General features: G+C 33.1%; 2 protein-coding genes across 4 annotated transcripts; both read left to right on the top strand.

The window, feature by feature from the left end:
* Positions 1-497: 497 nt before the first annotated feature.
* LOC120077354 lies at positions 498-1,196 on the top strand. Its single transcript, XM_039031239.1, has one exon. The coding sequence runs from the start codon at positions 498-500 to the stop codon at positions 1,194-1,196; it is 699 nt and encodes a 232-aa protein (XP_038887167.1).
* A 3,863-nt stretch (positions 1,197-5,059) lies between these two features.
* On the top strand, positions 5,060-16,844 carry LOC120077071. Of its 3 annotated transcripts, none has more exons than XR_005481723.1 (12): positions 5,060-5,233; positions 6,269-6,357; positions 8,483-8,588; positions 9,355-9,453; positions 9,573-9,638; positions 10,297-10,413; positions 10,773-10,847; positions 11,253-11,355; positions 11,774-11,821; positions 16,090-16,211; positions 16,310-16,549; positions 16,688-16,844. XR_005481723.1 is itself a non-coding variant. In XM_039030922.1 (11 exons), exons 1-11 carry the CDS (start codon positions 5,072-5,074, stop codon positions 16,409-16,411), a joined length of 1,089 nt encoding a protein of 362 aa, XP_038886850.1. In that variant the 5' UTR covers positions 5,060-5,071; the 3' UTR covers positions 16,412-16,844. The 3 variants fall into 3 exon arrangements, 1 of the variants encoding a protein (XP_038886850.1); XR_005481724.1 differs by having other exon boundaries at positions 16,670-16,844; XM_039030922.1 differs by having other exon boundaries at positions 16,310-16,844.
* Positions 16,845-19,799: the final 2,955 nt, after the last annotated feature.

Below are 19,799 nucleotides of genomic sequence, written 5' to 3'. Positions count from 1 at the left end.
TTCTATCCTTTTTTAATCCTTTTTTTCCCTCTCACTTAGAGATGGTGATCATTGATGTTCTTCATTTTTCCTTACTATTTTTTTGTTGCTTCTGGTAATATGGGCTATACCAACTTCCTCCCTCTTGTCCTTGTTATGGATTTGTTAGCTTTGCTATGGATGGACTGTGAACGAAATATTTTGACACAGATTTATGAACAATACTTACCTTCGGACCACCATCAAATGTTTAACATGTTTGTTTTTTCTTGTTTCTCTCTTTTATCCTCCAAATCTTTAGTAATTCCTACTGCCCAATCATTGTGCTCAAGGTGTCATGAACTGAAACTAGGATCGTAGTCATTTTCTGTGAAGTGAAACTAACAGAGATACCTGCAATTTAAGAAGGTTTGATTGATTTCTTCTCCCCATCCTTAAAAAGTTTACAAAACTTTATTCAAATAATAATATTGAGGTAGGAAGTTTTCAACCACAGTCTTGCTGATAAATTTACACATATGGTTGTATGGAACAACATGGTCGAAGAATCTAAAGAGCAAGTCGATGCTCTTACTCCTGAAGACATTGCTTGGGTTGATTCTTGTCTGATTAAAGAGACACCAGATATTTCAGATGGCAATTGGAACCACATAAAGGATGCCTTATTAGAAATCCTTGACCTGTATCCTCAAAGTTTTGAATCTTCTCATGCTGTGAGCCATAATGCTCCAGGAGGTAGTAATGGCGACATCGACGTTGACATGCTTTCCCCTAACAATGTGAAGGAGCCTACATTTTCCTCGAGAGATAGTGATGATCCTATGAATGAAACAGGAATAGCTTCGGAAGATCCACAAAAGCACGACGACATTGATACTTCTCTGTTACAAACTCTTATCAAGAATCCATTTTTACCCACTTACAAAGAGGAGGTAGAAGGGAATGATGAGAATAATCAAGCTGGATTTGAGCATGAATTATCAGAAATTGGATCTGAGTCCCCAATTAATGATATTTTCCATGTTTGGGATTTGAACTTCCCACCAGTCGAAGATGAGCTCGTTGAGCAGCTGAACAAAGCCCTTACCGAAAATTATGTTGAATCGACCCCGTCAATGGATGGTAATCTTCTTGTGTTGAAAGACTTGAAGGAAGATTTACTTGATGACTTGATCAATAGCATTTCTGACTTATCTTTGGAACAGACTAAAAACTAGGGAAATAGTTGTTTTTGAGGCACTGATTTCTGAAAGTTCATGTTCGTGGACACGTGGCACTCTGTTATTCGATAACTTTAGATGTCTCACATTGGAATAGGGGTGATTTTGGAGATGCTAGGCTTAGATAATATAGTTCTACGATATGTTTGTTTTTTTTCAGGAAAAAATGGTAAAACTCATCTCTAAACTATGGAGGTTGTTACAATCACATTCATAAATTTTTAATTTGATCAATTATGCCCTTATAGTTTCTTAATGGTTGCAATTAGACCCTTATATTAAATTAAATTTTATTTGTGAATAGTCTCCCTCCCCTCTCTTCGTTCCTATCATTCTCATCTCTTTCTCATCATCTTCTGAGAAACTTGATCATCGAAGAGTTGATTGAAAATATATTCACTTCCCGATTTTGAAACAAAATGTTGGTCAATTTTGGCCAAAAATTAAGGACAACGAAATGCCTAAGATTTTTACACCAGCAGTGTACGTTGCACGTTCGCAATTTCCTTTATGTGGGTTTGGTCAAGCTTATCTCCAAAGCACATCAAGACAAATTAACAGAACATGGAGTTTTGAAAATGATGAAAAACATAGACAAAACTTCTCAATCCAGAGTGAGATCGAAGGTGATTAAGAAGAATATCCAAAACCCACTTGCGACCACGAGTTTAGGACCTGAGACGGGAACGATGGAGGATTTGGGAAGTGAGATTGCAGCAGAGGAGACGCCAGAGTGAGCCTTAAAGAGCAGAGGCAAGGTTGGGTGGAGATGATCTCGTTGGCGGCAAGGGTGAGTGGGTGGTCGACGAAGAGAGTGACGTTTTGGAGGAAGACCTCGTGGGTAATTGAGCGGTTGGCGTTGAAGAAGGTGGGGCTGGAGCCGATGGGGCCATATTTGGCAATGAAACTGCGCGAAAGATACTTGATTTAGAGTGGGGATGTGCGGAGCCTTATGAAATTGGTGCGGATGGGGCTTCTTGGAGGCACTAGTAGGAGCTTGGAGAAGCTTCAAAATTTGTTAAAAAATGTAAGAGATTATTTGGGACGTCGAGATCATATAGGATGTGGAGAGTTCTGATATCTGGAGAGAAATTTTGATCGAGTATGTTCAAACACTAAGATGATATATGATATACAGAAGGAAATTAAAATATGAAACACGTTTCGAAAATAGGTCCACAAACAATATCATCTCATGTTGGGCCCACAAACAGTCTAGAGATGAAAATGATAGGAATAAAGAGAGAGGAGAGAGAAACTAAAAATATTCACAAATAAAATTTAATTTAATAAAATGGTCGAATTACAAGCTACAAGGGCTTAATTGATCAAATTAATAGTTTATGGGTGTAATTGAAATCAACCCCGCAGTTCTAATGTGGTTTTTGCAATTTTTTTTTATGGGGCGAACTAGTGGGATATGTGAATATTTTTCTCAAAATCTGATTGACGGTTAACAATGATGTATTAGTAATTAGTATATTTATGAAGCGATTTCATAGACAATAGAATGTTTTCTTAATGATTTTGAAGTTGTTAAAATTACTCTTGTCATGTTTAAAAGCATTTCGAAACACAATTTTAATCATCAAAATTAATTTAATTTTTTATTGTACACTTTTAGGTTTAATTTCATATCATCATAATTATTTTATGATTAAAAGATATTTTAGAATGATTTTGAAAAATAATAAAAGTAATATTAACAATTTCCCAATCACTTCCAAACATGTTCTAATTTTGTTTTTACAAAAGTAGTGACACCATATAATTATTCATTAATATTTTTACTATAACTTCGTAAACATATCCACGTATTGTATTTTTTTTACATAAGATTTATTGTTATTATTTAATCAATTTTGATAAAAATTAATTTTGAGAGGCTAAATTTAAGATTTATGAAAACTATAAGAATTAAGACTAGACATTTGAATTGGACTAAATTTAAAGAAACTTCAACGTATAGAGATCAAAATGGTGCTTTGACCAATTTTTAATATGTATTTTAAAACTATCCAATTAATTCACCAATATAAGATAGCTTGATGACATCATAACATATGTTCCACATTTTATACTACCATATTTATTTTGAAGGAATGATTTTCATGAAGTCTGAGAATATTTAGATAACTATATTTGCATTTTAAGGTTTTGGTACATAAATATCTTCAGATTATGTATTATACCAATAATGCCCTTACTAATTTTTAAACAATTTTCATCTCATTTTAGTCTAATTTAAATTTATATAATATTTTGGTATTTATTATTTTAATATTATATTTTAAGATAAATTTAGTTTATAGAAATAACTAAAAAACAATTTCAATAGTTGCACAATAGAAAAAACTCGCTAAATAAATAAGAGTCGGGGAACTACTAAAAATGTACATTAATAGGAATATTAGACCTTAAAAAGAAGCAAGATATTTTCCGATTTAACTAAAGTTAATTTTATATCCAAATGTAAAGTATAAATATAGTTAATTGTATATTGTGATTGGTTAGTGCATGAATGCACTATGATCAACGGAGAGTTATCTTATAAGAGCTTTGAAAATCGGAACTAACCTCTTAATTTCTAAAGTAAAAATGTATAATAAGATGAATATTGCACTTTAAATTCTGATCAAAAGTAAATCAAGATATTATTCAATTTAACTAAAGTTTATTTTATATCTAAATACAAGGCACAAATTTGGTTTATTACATATGGTTGCTTGTTAGTGCATGAATGCATAGTAAAAAAAATACATTATTTTATTTTAAATTACAAATTAAAAATGTGAAATAAAGAAAATCAATAAAAGACAAAAAAATGTAAAAGAATAGTGTAAAGCGAAAAAAAATCATTTGATAATGCAATCTACATGAGCATCATAAAAATCCATATGACGTAAAAAAATAAATATAAATGCTTCGTCATAGAACCATTTTAAGATGCCTATATATTTCACATTCCCACAAAATATACGGTTTATGTTTATCTTATGGGATTCTTAGATTATCGCCCAACAAATTTTCCCTTAGTATTTAATCAACTACCTTCATTTAAAAATTTTAAAAATGTCTTACCATGTCCATCAATTTTAGAAACAATCGTATGAGTCAATAACCTATTATGCACAAAATTGAAAGTCGTAGGAACATGTTAGATCCAAAATCAAATGTGTAGAAACTTATTACCTACTTTTTTTTTTTTCTTGTTTTGTTGCTAAGATAACTAAAATTATCGATTTAAAAAATAGAAATAAGATTGAAAGTTCAACTAAAAGATGAGTTTTTTTTTTGTAAAAATGACCAAATCCTAATGGCTTTAATGAGTAATGACCAAATTCTAAAATACCAATGAAAAGTAATCTTCTGCTCACTCCATCGTTTGGAATGCATTTTCGTGTTAGGGTTGTCTTGTTCATTACAAAATGATTTGAGTCTTAATGTGGTGTTCATTTCAATCATGATTTTCAATTTTTAATCATCGATTGAATTTTTTAACACTACATATGTTTACGTTCTTCATGAGAATGAAAGTTTTCAAAATTGTGAAAGAGTTCCACTAAGATATGGTAGTGAAAGGACATTCACAACCCCAATCAGACGAATACTTATTTTTTTTTTAAAAAAATAACGATAGAAATGACCATCGCATTAGGGTCTGATTATTTCAAAATGAGAAAGATGTTCCTAATACAATGTGATATAAGTAAAATATTAGTTTTTATCGAATGTTTAATATAAAGTCATTCTATACTAACGCCGATTAGGTCATCTGTACAAAAATCTCAAATTCCACGTGATAAAGAGAAGTAAAGATGGGTTGGGCTTAGAGCGAAAGCAAACCTTTGGGCTTCAAATCTCAATTATCAATGGCCTTAGAGGAATGGATTTGGGTAAAGCCGAATGAATGGTCGTTGGCTGTCTCTCCCGCCACACTCTTTCTCGCTGCTTCCTTCACTTCCATGGCGTCCTTCTTGCTCTCTCCTGCTCCATTCACTCGCATTTCTTCTGCTTCATCTTCTTACCGTCTGGTATTTCTTCTATCTCTCTCGCTATCTATCTCTTGCCTGCAATTTATCGACGATTCTGATGCCTTTTTGATCTTCTAATTCCTGCTCTTTTTTTTTTTTTTTTTTTCTTCTTGACCTGTTGCTAATTTGCTTGTTAAGATTGTCGAGTTGATTTAGTTTTCACATTGGTAAACAAATTTTACTTTAACTGGTTTGGCACCTGTTGAGTGTGCTGAGTATGCATTGATGAACTGAATTGTGTGTTTGCTTTATATCCGTTGCGTATATTTTATTGAGATTTCTGCTCGTGTTTTGATATTTTTATTTCCTTTTTCCATTCTTTCTCCTGTTATTTTTTGGTTGCCGAGATGATCGGGTGATCTACTTCTCACGTCGGTCAAGCGATTGTGAGTTAATTGGCATGGAAACTGTTGATATGTTGAATATAGTTTGATGAACTGAATTGAGCGTTTGTTTTATATCCTTGAAGTAGAGGTTTCTGCTCGATTATTGATTTGTTTTTCGTTATTTTTTGGTTGCCGAGATAATCAAGGGTTCTAGTTTTCACATCGTTTATACATTTTCGAGTTAACTGTATGAAGACCGTTGGATGTTCTGTGTATGCGTAGGTGACCCGAATGTTTTATATCATTTAGGTTTTTTTTTTTTTTTTTTTTTTTTTTGGATCTTTTAGTTCTTGGTTCTTTCCCTCTTAATTGTTTTGTTGCCCTCTGCATAAGTTTTCACCTGGGTTGAGCAAATTAAAGTTAAATGGTATGCTGGCCGTTGAATGTGCTGAGAAGACAGAGGCGAACTAAACTGTGCGTTTGTTTTTGTTCAATATCAATTTTTATTCCTCTTTCTAAGCATTTGAAAGTGAGATTATAGTTTTAAATTATGATCGTCTTGTAGATGGTTAATCTTTTATAATCTTCTTTATCTCTCTGTGTGTATATGTTGGCAGATAACTGAATCAGTAATTATAGGTATGGTTTCTCTAATTGACATGGAAGTTTTATGTTTTTCCTCTCTCCCTCCCTCTCTCTTTTCGTTTAGATGTCAGATTTTCAGAAATGGAACGTTGGAATTTTCAAGACATGGAATCTCAAAGCATTTCCCTTAAGTCCAGTCAACTTCAGGAGGAGGTAATAAGCCTGCAGCCAGATATTTTACTGGTAGCTGCTGAGATTGAAGCATGTTTGCTAGTACTCTTAGTTTGTGGAATTGATTGATTGTTCTTTAGAAAAGCTTCTCTAATTTGCCACAAAAAGTGAATTCACTTGTTCCTTCACGTTGATTTGCACTCATTATATTTGTTTGTCTTTTCTAATTAATCATATGAGTCTTCTCCATGATGGAAATGATATTCTCAGATTAGAAGTTGTGAGATAGATAAAAAGGCCTTAGGTTTATGTATGTAAACTACTACAATGGAAGCAATTTTATCGATGTTCCCTGATATTATTTTCCTTCTTTGATTTAATTTCCGGCTACGATTACTAAAAAATTTAGAGAAATGAATGAGCGATTTCCGTTGTTGTGTACTAAACAATGAGGGAGCCAACAACTTAATCAAGTGGAAGAATGCTTCTCTTCCTATTAATCAAGCAATTGTATGGGGATGGAGATTTTAAATGAATAAAAAGCTTTATGGAGAACTGTTATCACTGACAAGTGCAAGATGGAACCAAGAATTGGAATAAAGAACTGATATATGTAAAAGCATCAGAAGTTCTTGGAAACTTAAGTTTTTTCTGTTAGTTGGGTAAGAAACTTAGCATGTCTATATGGTGATAGACGAGATCAAATTATAATTTAAGGAAGATGCTTATGAATAAAGTATAAGAGATCTCCTCCCTAGGTGGTGTTTAAAAACATAAAAAGTTTAATGAAGAATTTCTTATGGGAAGGAATCATGGATCTCACTTGTTTAAGAGAGAGTAGTTTTGATGTCCATGGAGGTTGGAGGTTTAGACATTAGTAACTTGAGATTACATAATGAGACATTGTATATATATATTAATTTATAAAAACAACCACTTTCATTGAGAAAAATGAAAGAATACAAGCAAGAGCATACAACCAAGCCCGCAATAAAGAGACATCCCCCTACATGATGAGACATTGTTGGTTAAATAGTTATGGTGTTCTTCCAGGAAATGTGTGCTTTGTGGTATAGGATCATAATGAGTAAGTATAGTATGCACCTCTTGAGTGGGTTTCGAGTGGTAGGTTGAAGGGTTGTCGTTAAAACCTCTAGAGTACCAATGCTTTTGGTTTTCCCCTATTCTCCCAGTTTGTTAACTGTTCAGTCGGGAATGGATCTGATAATTACTTTTGGGAGGATTTTTGGGTGGGAGAGAAGCCCCTTTTGAACAAGTTTATCAATTTGAATTAGAAGAGATGTTACATTTGGTGGTCTCTGTTTTTGCCTTCCTCTGATGTGTCCTCTTTCTCCTTGGGCTTTCATTGCCCCTCACTAACTTAGAGTCCCTAGCAGTGCTTGGTCTTTCTTTTTGTGATCTCTGATCGGATGGTCCATTCACAATGAAGAGGTTTTCTGTGTTTTAGTTCCTAATGAAGGATTATCCTGTTGATCAATCTTCAATACTTTTTGCTCCCCTTCTCCCTATCTGGTGGCCTCAATTTTCTTCTCTCCTTAGAAGGTTAAAATCCATAAGAAAGTGGAGTTCTTTGTCTGGTAAGCTTTGCATGGGAGAGTGAGCAGCCAGGACCATATTCAACAACATTAACATTCTTCTTTTGTGTTGGTGCCTCTGTTAATGAAACATTTGTTTGTTATCAGGAGGAAATAAATTAAAAACCTTGTCATTTCTAGTATCTTTGACAAGACATTAATATTTGAGGCAGGAAGGTATGAAGTTGTTTTTTCCCTTGAAGGTTCATTAAAATGCCAAAAGGGTTAGTTGGGAACTCTTAGTTGCTTAAACTTTGTGGATAAATTGGTCAGCATTGATTGAGTAGACCGCAAAGAAGTTCTGGATTCTAGATGTTATATGTCAAACTATTTTTTAGGACACTTCATGTTTTGTTTCGCTGCCTTAAAGTTTGAGTTGTAAGTTTGATAGGCTTTCCTGTTATTAATAGTATCACATAGAAATTCATTTAATCAATGAAATTGTTTTTTATCCAAAAAAAAAAAAACCTGAAACAAATAGTTTATGTTAAGGTTAAGTTTATCAATTTCCATTTTTGCCTCTAAGTAATGGAACCATTGGAAGTAAATTTGCACGTTTGGCTCTAATACAGGAGAACTTTAATATATGCAGTCAATCAAGATGCTGAGGAAGCATTCAAGAAGACTGTAGAAGTAGATAGACTGATAGATACCCTGAGGAATGCAAGTTCAATAGAGGTAAGTGTAATTCTTTTCCACTAACGAGACCATGTTTGTATTGTCTATTATAATTTCTCGACCCTTTTCTATGGACCTCCATGTGCAATTTTGCAATTGGATTATTGTTATGCTAATATTTTGAAAGGTTTAAGTCATATTTTCATTCATTAACTTTCAGACTTATTCCATTTTGGCTGTGGAACTTCTAAAATATCTATTTTACTCCCTAGGTTTAAAGAGTAATCATTTTAATCCTTACTATCATTCTACTACCTCATAACTCGTTCACCTAATACTTGCCTCAACCAACTGATGTGGTTTCCATACATGCTCATGTTAGAATTTTAATACACATAGCAAAGCCACGTTATCCATTTAAACAATTGACAGCGAAGTAACAACTAGAACAAAAATAGTTATTTTTAATTCATGGATCAAAAGTAAACATTTAAAAAGTGTATGGACCAAATAGAACAAACTTGAAGTAAATACTAAATAGAGATTTGAAAGTTTAGGGACCAAAAATGGAATAACCTAAAAGCATAGAGACCAAAATAGAATTTAAACCAATTTTTAAATGAAATTGTTTGTGGATACGAGGCATTCTAATTAATGGTGTCTTGCACTTTGAAGTTCTAAATTGTTTTCAACTTTATTTCATTTATCAATGAAATGTTATATATATATAATTTATATAAAAGAATTGTTTTAAACTTTCTCCGTTTCTTTTCCAGTGTACTAGGATTTAATACTAACTATTTATTCTGTTCATGTATATGGACAGCTTCAGAAACTTGTCCTTCAAAATGTCCTAGCTTTCAATGAGAGTTTCTGGATCCGATTAGCAGCAAGAACCGATACCTGCAAATCAGAGGACGATAAAGCATGGTTTCAGTTTTAACTCAATTTTTTTTCATCCAAGTATTAGGCAGTGTTCCTTTGTTTGAACTCTTGTCCATGCCTTTATAAGCATTTTTATGCTCAAAATATATTCTTTTTCAGAAAGATTACGAGGAATTGGCTGCCGCAGTAATGAGTATAGTGGATCACCTTGTCCATAAAACTAAGGTACATATATATATATATATATATTGGGGTTAAAATACCATTTTGATACCTATTCTTTGAAGTTTGTTCAATTTTATTCTTTGTACTTGCAATAAATGGTATATTTAGTCCCACTGCTAGTATATTGTTGGTTTTTTAATAAACTTTTTTACTAAAAATTTTGAAAACATATTCACATGTTGTATTTCCTTGCATGAAAATTATTATTATTATTTAACTATGTTCGATAAAAATTATCTTTGAGGGACGAAATTTAAGATTCGGGACTAAAATTGGACAAATGATAGTACATAAACTAAAATTGGGAAAGCTTCAAAGTATAGGACTAAAATGATATTGATAATCATATAAAGTGAAAGATATTTTGCCATTTGTATCATGCTCAAATTTCCTTCTTGCATGGGTGCGCCTCCAGAAGCACATACTAAAATAAGAGGTAAAAATTGATTGGTAGCATACTTGATAAAAGTGGTGATTTTCTCCCCTACATCACATACACCCCCCATAAACTGAAAATCCGTAACCCCAATGGCTATGGAAATACTGTTTCTCTCTCTCTCTCATACCCACCCACACATACTGACATAAACATTAAAGAATAGTTTTAGATTGCACGAGTCATGATGTTTATTATTTCCTTGTAATGTAAATTGTACAGGAAAAAATAGAATCGTCTACTGATATTCTTAAGGAGATTCTAAAACCTGTAGTTGACGAAGTGGAAGAGATAGCTTGGCCCCCCAGGGATCCTGGGGCACTGAAGCTAATGGAAAAGGTAAATCTTATATTTTGCATGGTGTGTCCTTGTACTGTGACCTCGATTAAGCTTGCATGTAGTTACTAAGGAAGGGTTGAATATGGAGGTCCTTCTTAACCTGGTTTTCCTCTGTAAATAACCTAGGACATTGGCCTGTATCTAGGGATTGTTTGCTACCAGTCTGTCTTGCTTGCATCCGAATAAACAATCCTTATAATATTTACTTTTAGGATTCTTTTTCATTTTCTTCCTCTTGAAATTTAGATAAAGTAAGCTGTTAAATCTTGTCCTTTGTGGAATATTATTTAATATTTAGTATTGATTGTTATATGAGATTTAGTTTCATCAAGCTTTCTTAGAAGGCATTTGGTGATTAGGAAATAATCCATCGAGAGCAAGAAGGGCAATTAGATGAAGGCTTTCTCGCAGAAGTTAGTGCTCAACTACGCCAAGTAAGTGTTTTACCATCTTTTGATTTTCTTCATCATGAAATTTATAGATAAGATTAAACCTGTATAGCTCAATTGATTAATACAAATATTATTGACCAAGAGGTCAGAGATCTGCATCCTACCCCATGTCGTTGAACTCAAGAAAATATATATTCTGGTACTTATTTGTTTATTTCATTTCAGTTTGCAACCATCATTCATGTACGGGAACATTGGTTTAATTGCTTCTATCTAAAAAATTTTAATATAATATATAGATTAGATTGCATGTTATGTCTGCTCGCTTCTATTGCTGCTCATTGGTCCATGCGATAGACTTGTGATTACATATAATTTGAGGCCACATGCAACTAGTGATGGAGTTCAATGATGCCTAAAATGGTTAATCTTGTTTAATTGGTTCAGGCAAAAGAAGATGGAGACAAGCCAGGGTTAGAGGCTATGTTACAAAAAGTTTTGCAACTTTATGCATCTAGAGTTCTTTCTAAAAGAAGTTATGCAAAGAAAGGTAACAATTTTGTAACTGTTACCCAATTGGTTCAGTATGAACAAGAATGTATAACTTATTCGCCTATAATGTGGGAAGAATGTATAACTTCAGAAAAGAAAACAGTAGAGTTTATCGAAGTGTAATTAATAATTACAGTACCAAATTTCAGCCGTCTGGGTATGTTAAAGAGACCCATGGATTCAACCAACTGGTTGGTGGCTATTGGCTACAACCTTCCTGGTTTAAACCTCTCACTAAAATACTTGTAAATGTCCCAGAGGCTTAATGTCCTAGGATCATGTACTAATACTTTAATCTAATACTCGGTGAATACTTAATCTTGTAGAGTGCTAAGTACCTCTGCTACTTAAATAGTCTACTTGCATTATTTTTATATTTTGGTTTGGTATTGAAATATTCCGATTTCTATTTGCAGGAGAGGAAGTCTTGAAAGCTGAACTGTTTTTAGAAACCATAATCAAAGGTAAGTGGTATCTTCCATGCACATTTTGAGGTTTGACGGTGAAGTGGCTTATCTTATCTACTCTATACAGTTCCACCAGTTTACCTTTCAGATATATATATACCAACGCTCGCATTCATGCATAACGAATAAGAACGCTATGTTCCAACATGTCATCTTGTCTTTTGGTATATATTTGATTCATCAATTATTCTAAGATTCAAAATTGGAAGCATAAGGATGTTTGGGCCCTCGACTTCAAGTGGGTGGATAGGCCACACCATGTTTGGGACTCTGATCGTAATAATTGGTATTTCCAATAATTATAACCAGCAATTAACTACAATATTAATATTTCAAATCCCTCTTTGTAGTGTTTACTATTTTCTGCTCATTCTCTTACCCTATTTGTTACGATGTTTACTATTTTTTACCCAAATTAACATAGTATGTATTGAAATAAAGAAGGGTAGAAGAAAGAAGACAAGTTTACGTAGAAAACCCTAGATCAGGGAAAAAAAACCACGATAGAAGAATTTTTATTATTTTTCTACACTTAAAAACACCACATATACAACGTATAAATAGACCCAAGCAAACCCTAAAATAGTAGAGAAAAGTAAAAGGACTAAAACACCCTTAGGGTACAACATTTTCAACACTCCCCTCAAGTTGGGGCGTATATGTCAATAAGACCCAACTTGCTAATAGACGTATCGAAACTTTGCCTTGGTAACCCTTTAGTGAGAATGTCAACAGCTTGTTGACTAGCAGGAATGTAGGATACACAAATACTGCTGCTATTCAGTTTTTCTTGAATGAAGTGTCTATCGATCTCTACATGTTTAATTCTATCATGTTGCACAGAGTTGTTGGCTATACTTATAGTTGCCTTGTTGTCACAGTAGAGTTTCATAGGAGTGTCGCTATCTTGATGGAGATCAAACAAGACCTTTGTTAACCATATCTCTTCACAAATTTTCAGACTCATAGCCCTGTACTCTGCCTTAACACTACTTCTAGCAACCACTCCCTGTTTCCTACTTCGCCAAGTCACGAGATTTCCCTATACAAAAGTACAATATCCTGACGTTGATTTTCTGTTAGTAACAGACCTTGTCCAATCGAAATCAATGTAAGCCTCAATGCATCTTCTGTCATGTTTCCTGAACATTAGGCCATTTCCTGGAGTAGATTTCAAATACCTCAGGATTCGAGTAACAGCCTCCATATGTCTTTCGTATGGTGCCTGCATAAACTGACTAACCACACTGACGGCATAGGATATATCTGGTCTAGTATGAGACAAGTAAATTAACTTTCCTACTAGACGTTGGTACCTTTCTTTGTTAACAGGAATTCCGTCAACTGAGTCTCCTAGCCTAGTGTTGGCTTCAACAGGGGTGTCAATAGGTTTACAATCGATCATCCCCGTTTCTTTCAACAAATCAAGGGTATACTTTCGTTGAGACACAAATATTCCTTCTCTCGATCTTACCACCTCCATCCCAAGAAAATGTCTTAAACTCCTGAGATCTTTAATCTCAAATTCACCTGCCATCCTCTGTTTTAGTCTAGTAATCTCAGCGGTATCATCCCCTGACAAAACAATATCATCAACATACATGATTCGGACAACCACCTTCCCTGATGCTGACTTCTTTGTGAGTAAGGTATGATCTAAGTGTCCCTGAATAAAATCTTAGGACTTAACAAAGGTGGTGAATCTGTCAAACTAAGCTCACTGAGACTGTTTCAACCCATATAGGGATTTCCTGAGTTTGCAAACTTGAGAGCCAAATTGAGCTTCAAACCCCGGAGGAGGATTCATATAGATCTCTTCCTCTAATTCACCATTTAAGAACACATTCTTCACATCAAGTTGATGGAGAGATCAATCTTTGTTAGCAACCATCGAGAGAAGAACCCGAATCGTGTTCAGTTTTGCCACTGGAGAGAAAGTTTTTGAGTAATCAATCCTATACGTCTGAGTAAACCCTTCGCCACCAACCTCGCTTTGTATCTATCAAGTGTTTCATCAGATTTATACTTAACAGTGAATACCCATTTGCACCCAACAGTCTTGTGTCCTTTAGGGAGAGCCACAAGATCTCATGTCTTATTTGTCTCAAGAGCTTTCAGCTCGTCCATAACTGTTGCCTTCCATTCCGGAATTTCCATGGCCACATGCACATTGGTGGGTATCGTTACAGTATCTAGGTTAGTAGTGAAGGCTCTAAACCCAGAAGACAAGTTACTGTAAGACAAGAAAGTATGCATGGAATACTTGGTACAAGACTTGGTCCCTTTCCTCAATGCAATGGGCATATCAAGAGAGGTATCATACTCCCCTGCTTTACCTGTCTCCTCACTAGTACTAAGCCGGTGGTCACACTCGGTTACACGTAGCAAGTCCCTATCCTTCTCTTAGTGACCTATTGCCATAAGCAATCTTGGCATTATTCGAAGCAATCTCAACAGTTTCACTATTTTCAATTACATCACCCTCAACACACTTACCGGTATCATCAAGCACAGAGGTATCACAATCTTGAGCCATTGCCGGTTCTGATTCATGGACAGTACTTGGCGAAGCAACAAGAGGCGTTATTTCCTTTCTAAGATTCTTCCTATAGTATGTTATCTAGGGCACTTGTTTAGTAAGAAGAACAGTATTATTTGTATCCAGGATAAGTTCAGGAAGAAAACTCACAGTAAGAGAATATGTGGACACGTTAGTCTTTTCACCAGTCTCCCTTTGAAGAGGACCAATGGGAAAGAAGGGTTTATCCTTAAGGAACGTGACATCTATAGAGACAAAATACTTTCGTGAGGTAGGGTGGAAACATTTTTAGCCTCGCCGATGAAGGGGATACTCGACAAAGACACATTTTTTAGTCCAGGAGCAAACTTAGTTTAGTGAGGACCATGATTATGGACAAATGTGGTACAACCAATCACCCGTAGAGGAACATCAGGAATGAGACGTATGGATAGGTAAGACTCCTTGAAACATTCAAAAGTTGTTTGGAATTTGAGGACTTGGGAGGGCATCCGATTAATGAGGTGGGCTGCAGTAAAAACAATGTCTCCCCGTAAATACGAGTTTTCTCGTTCAGCCACCCGTAAATAAAGAAGGGTAGAAGAAAGAAGACAAGTTTACGTGGAAAACCCTAGATTAAGGAGAAAAAACCACGATAGAAGAATTTTTATTATTTTTCTACACTAAAAATCACCACAAATACAACGTATAAATAGACCCAGACAAACCCTAAAATAATAGAGAAAAGTAAAAAGACTAAAACGCCCTTAGGACAAATACAACATTTTCAACCGTATGCACTTCAAATATAAACTATTCTAACCCGAGCTAAAGTAGTTTGCATCTCAAGCACAAACTATTTTAACTAGGAATATTCAAAAAATCCAATGACCCAAAAAAACGGATAACCCAATCCAACCCAACCCAACCCAACCCATGCGATTTGGATTGGGTTATCAACTCATTTGGGTTGGGTTGGGTTCAAATAAATGAAAACTCTATGGGCTGGGATGATTCATGGGTTCACCTAAAATAATCCAAACCAATCCGAACTTATTATCAACTTTAAAAATGTATATATATATATATACTTATGATACAATTATATATACACATAGTTATTTTTAGTTTTATTTAATTTCATTATTTTTTGGATAATTTATTCTTTAACAATTCCCAAAAATAGTTTTTTAGCACTTTGGAAAGAAGAATTTTATTATATAAATTGAAATTGAATTATTAATCTTAATTCAATATATGAAAATAATTAAATCAAATTTTTATGTATTAGCATTTTACTTCGTTTTAGAACAAAAATTTAAATAAGTGACCTGATTAAATGAAACCAACTCAACCAAATGTTTCAGGTTGAGTTGGGTTGGGTTCTTTTTTTTAACAATGATTATTTGGATTGAAGAAAATTACAACCCAGACAATTGAGTTGAGTCGAAAAAGTGCTTCAATCCAACCCACGAACACCCCTAAATATAATCTACAAAGTAATATAACCCACAAACTATAATAACTACGGACTATAATAACCAACTCAATATTCCAAACACCTCCTTAGCTTTTACTTGTATTAGGTTAGTTGTGTAGTTATTGGACTTGATCAACTTTGCAATGGCCTGACCTCTGACCTCTTCAGCACTTTTCTATTTCAATATGTGGGTGAGAAATTTAAACCTCCGACCTTCCATCATCTCTAGTCGACCTACCTAACCAAAAGAGAGATTATTCCTTGCAGCTCCTGAAGAAGAGTGGAACAAGCTCTTGATCGATGGATTGACCATTGGAAAAGGGGACGTCTTACCAGACGAACTGGATGGCGTCATTAAGAAACGAATTGAACGGACTCTAATACGAACAGTAAGATACATTTTGGTCTTCTGTTATCTGTTCCTTTTTGGTCATTTTTCCTTTATTTCAACGATATTGTTCATATTTTTGCACCATCCATCATTCAGGAGGGAGGGTCTTATCAACAGCGCGTGCTCACCGAGTATCTAAAAGGGATCCAATCAAGGTCAGAGGAGATAGTCCAGTTGCTTCAAGGCAAGACGCAGTAGCCCGAGATGGCTGCTGTTGTAATGAATTGACACCACAAGGTTTGCTGGCAATGTGAAAGCAAATACGAGGAGTCTCCAACTATAACACTCTGAATTGAACAAGAAAAATGATTCATGCCAATTTGCAGTACTCAAAAGGTACGAGCAGTAATGTAGCATTCATATGTTTTACTCATCCTCATCTGGTCTTTTATTTCTTTTATTATTGTTGTAATTAAATGTTCTATGGAAGATATTCAGAAACTAACTTCTTGACAGTTTTTCCATATTAATCAGGGATCAACTTTGCCTCCTATTGCCATTTTGCATATTAGGTATCTCTAACTTACATATGTAGAATAAATATAATTATTAACAATGTTATATCTTAATTTATTGACTCTTGGTTGTTAATTATTTTTATATTTATAATCATGTTACGATGGATTGTTAACTTGAGCATAACTCAACTAGTTAAGACAATCCTTACTAAAAGGTCCTGAGTTTAAACCTTGTCTCCATCTTGCAATCCTTACTAAAAGATCCTGAGTTTAAACCTTGTCTCCATCTTGAATTTTTTTAAAAAAAAAGAAAGAAAAGAAAAGAAAAAGGGTTCTCCATTTAATCAATTGGCAAAAATGTAAGGGTAATTGCAATGAGTAAAGAATTGCAAATAGGAGTTGTGACCTCATTTATAAAGCAAGCAAAGAGACTCTATATAAATTTCTATTAGTTATATAATCTATCATTGATAAACTTCGAGACTTTGATCTAAGGCTCCGTTTTGGGAGTTTTTAAAATAATTGTTGGTCGATGTGCTTTTAGAAAAATCAATTATGAAAAGAAATAAAATAGTGTTTGGTAAATTTAAGCTCAAATTTCAAAAAGTAGGTTAGAGTGTTTGGTAAATAAATAAAAAACATATAATTTTAGATATAATAACTAAAGTAGACTTATAATCAATTTTATATATTTATATAATTTAAAATTTTAAATAATTGTTTGGTATGATAAATTTTGTCTCTTATTGATTAATTTTTAAATATTAAGAAAAATAATTTTATTTAAAAAAATGAATATGGTATACTTTTTAAACAATGATGTATTTAATTCATGAAAAATAGAAAATAGATTTAATTAGGTGAAAAATAGATGAAATAGATAAAATATAAAATAATTATTCTTTTTAAAGTATAAAATTGAAAATGAAATATTAATTAAAAATTCTATTTAGTTTTAGGAGAATCTAAAATTTAGAAGGATACTACTTCTAAAGTTATAAGGAAACCTATTTTACCCGTGGTAAAAAATACAGCTAACGTAATGTCAAACGAAATCTAAATTTTGTTATATTTGTAAATTCTTTTGGATTGATTGTTTATACAACTGGTCTGCATAAAAATGCGAAGCAAAATGTAATTGTTTGAAGAAAACAGGTGTCAAAATGTCAATTGCCTCAATTTCAAGCAAAACTCTCATGTCAAAGCAAATTCTCTTATCTATCCACATTGGGAAGTTTCTCACCTGGAGTGAACAACATATCCTTCCAGGTACCTGCTAACTTCATAGCCATTCTAAAATCTCATTTGGCAATTTCTAAATTGCATTTTGAATCCATTTGAGAATTTTTTATCAATTAAATTCAAACCATGAATCAACCAATCCATCTACTAGTTTTACTTTTCTTCTCACCAAAATGATCAATCACTGTCCTTTTTCCCCTAACTAATACCATTTTTAACTCAGCCTCATTAGATTTAATCTCTAACAATTGGATGAACTGAGTTTATTCCATATATTGGGCCTTAGAATCCTAAATTCCATGCACTAGGGAACATCAACGAGGTCCATTTTTGGACCTATCAACAAAGTTGGAAGTTCTCTAAAGTTTTGCTCTTTAAATGTATGTTCAACTCCGTGAAAAACTTTTGGAGCGATTGGACAAATGGTCAAAATGAATTTGTGTTTTAGAATAGCTAAATTGATTTTTTTTTCTTTTTTTTTTTTTTTGTGAAAATGGCGAAACAACTACTCTAATATTATTTAAAATTTAATGATGGACAAAAATACCCCGATAACAAATCTCACAATCATAGTGTATTTCAAATGAAAAATCTAACCACCTGATCTAATCTCATGAATTTGAATTTTGAATGTAATTGAATAAATAAATAAAATATTTAAATCAAGTAGTAAATCTAATCTAATTTAGTTTTAAAAAACAATAACACAAGAAAAAATAACTTAAAGCTACAAAATCTAACCAACATAATTAGAAATTAATGACTGAAAATGAGAAAAGTTAAAAGGTTGGTTTTCATAGACAATTGAGTTAATCCTCTAGAATATTTAATTATAATTCATAATTCATAATTTAGCAATAAAATAAGTAAATACTGTGTATTCAAAATAGTTATGAGTCAATTACAACTTTGACATGTCTTGTTACATATACTAAAAACGAATGAAATCTTTGTTAGTCTAAAAGATGCAAATACCTTATAATAGCTAGAATATTTTACATATTTTGACACACTCCTATAACTTAATCTTACACATACCTTGTAATAACTAAAATAAGTTATCAAATTGAGCCATGCAAATGCAAAAACTATGTAAGACTATTAACAATTACACAAATACTCTATACTAAAAATGTAAGTCTTTGATGGGAATAGTAGAAATTGACTATTTTGGAAACAACTTAGTTAAAATATAAGCTACCTCTTCTCCTTCAACCTTTCATGTCACCTACTGAGCCACAACTCTTTCGTAGAAATGTCAATTCTCATCAACTCTCTAATTTATCTTTCATTTCAATTGGCGTCGATTTAGAAATCTCACAAGTTAATATGTACAAACATCCTGAATCAATTTGTAAACCTTGGTATTAAAAAAAAATACATTACATACCTTAAGTTGAATACATTATGAAAATATCAACCCCATGAACACATTATCAAGCAAGTCAATCTTGAAAAGTCACTTTTTTGTTAGAGATAAATAACATTTGTTCAAATACGACACTAGTTTTTTGTAGGAGTGTTCACGAGTTAGGTTGGGTTGGGTGAAAAGACTTTTTAGACCCAACCCAGTTGTTTAGGTTGTAAATTTTTTCAACCCAAATAACCCTCATTAAAAAATGAACTCAACCCAACCCAACAATGAAATATTTTGGTTGGGTTGGTTCGGGTTAATCGGATAATTTATTTAAAATTTTGTTCTAAAAAGAAGCAAAATGTAAATATGTAAAAATCTAATTTAGTTATTTTCATATATTGAATTAAGATTAACTAGTCAACTTGCAAATTTTCTTTCTAAAGTGCAAAAAAACTACTTTTAAGAGTTGTTAAAGAATAAATTATTAAAAAAATCTATTTTAAAATTAATAATAAATTCGGATTGGTTT

This window comes from Benincasa hispida, chromosome 5, assembly GCF_009727055.1.
Source record: "Benincasa hispida cultivar B227 chromosome 5, ASM972705v1, whole genome shotgun sequence".
Taxonomy (NCBI): domain Eukaryota; kingdom Viridiplantae; phylum Streptophyta; class Magnoliopsida; order Cucurbitales; family Cucurbitaceae; genus Benincasa; species Benincasa hispida.
The sequence above is the reverse complement of the archived record's forward strand: the minus strand, read 5'-3'. Positions and strand labels throughout refer to the sequence as shown.

Bases quoted from the DNA above. Each gene is read 5' to 3' on its own strand.
- LOC120077354 (XM_039031239.1), top strand. From the start codon at position 498: ATGGTTGTATGGAACAACATGGTCGAAGAATCTAAAGAGCAAGTCGAT.
- LOC120077071 (XM_039030922.1), top strand. From the start codon at position 5,072: ATGGCCTTAGAGGAATGGATTTGGGTAAAGCCGAATGAATGGTCGTTG. The intron at 10,848-11,252 runs GTAAGTGTTTTA...TAATTGGTTCAG, and splicing joins TTAGTGCTCAACTACGCCAA to GCAAAAGAAGATGGAGACAA. The intron at 11,356-11,773 runs GTAACAATTTTG...TTCTATTTGCAG, and splicing joins AAGAAGTTATGCAAAGAAAG to GAGAGGAAGTCTTGAAAGCT.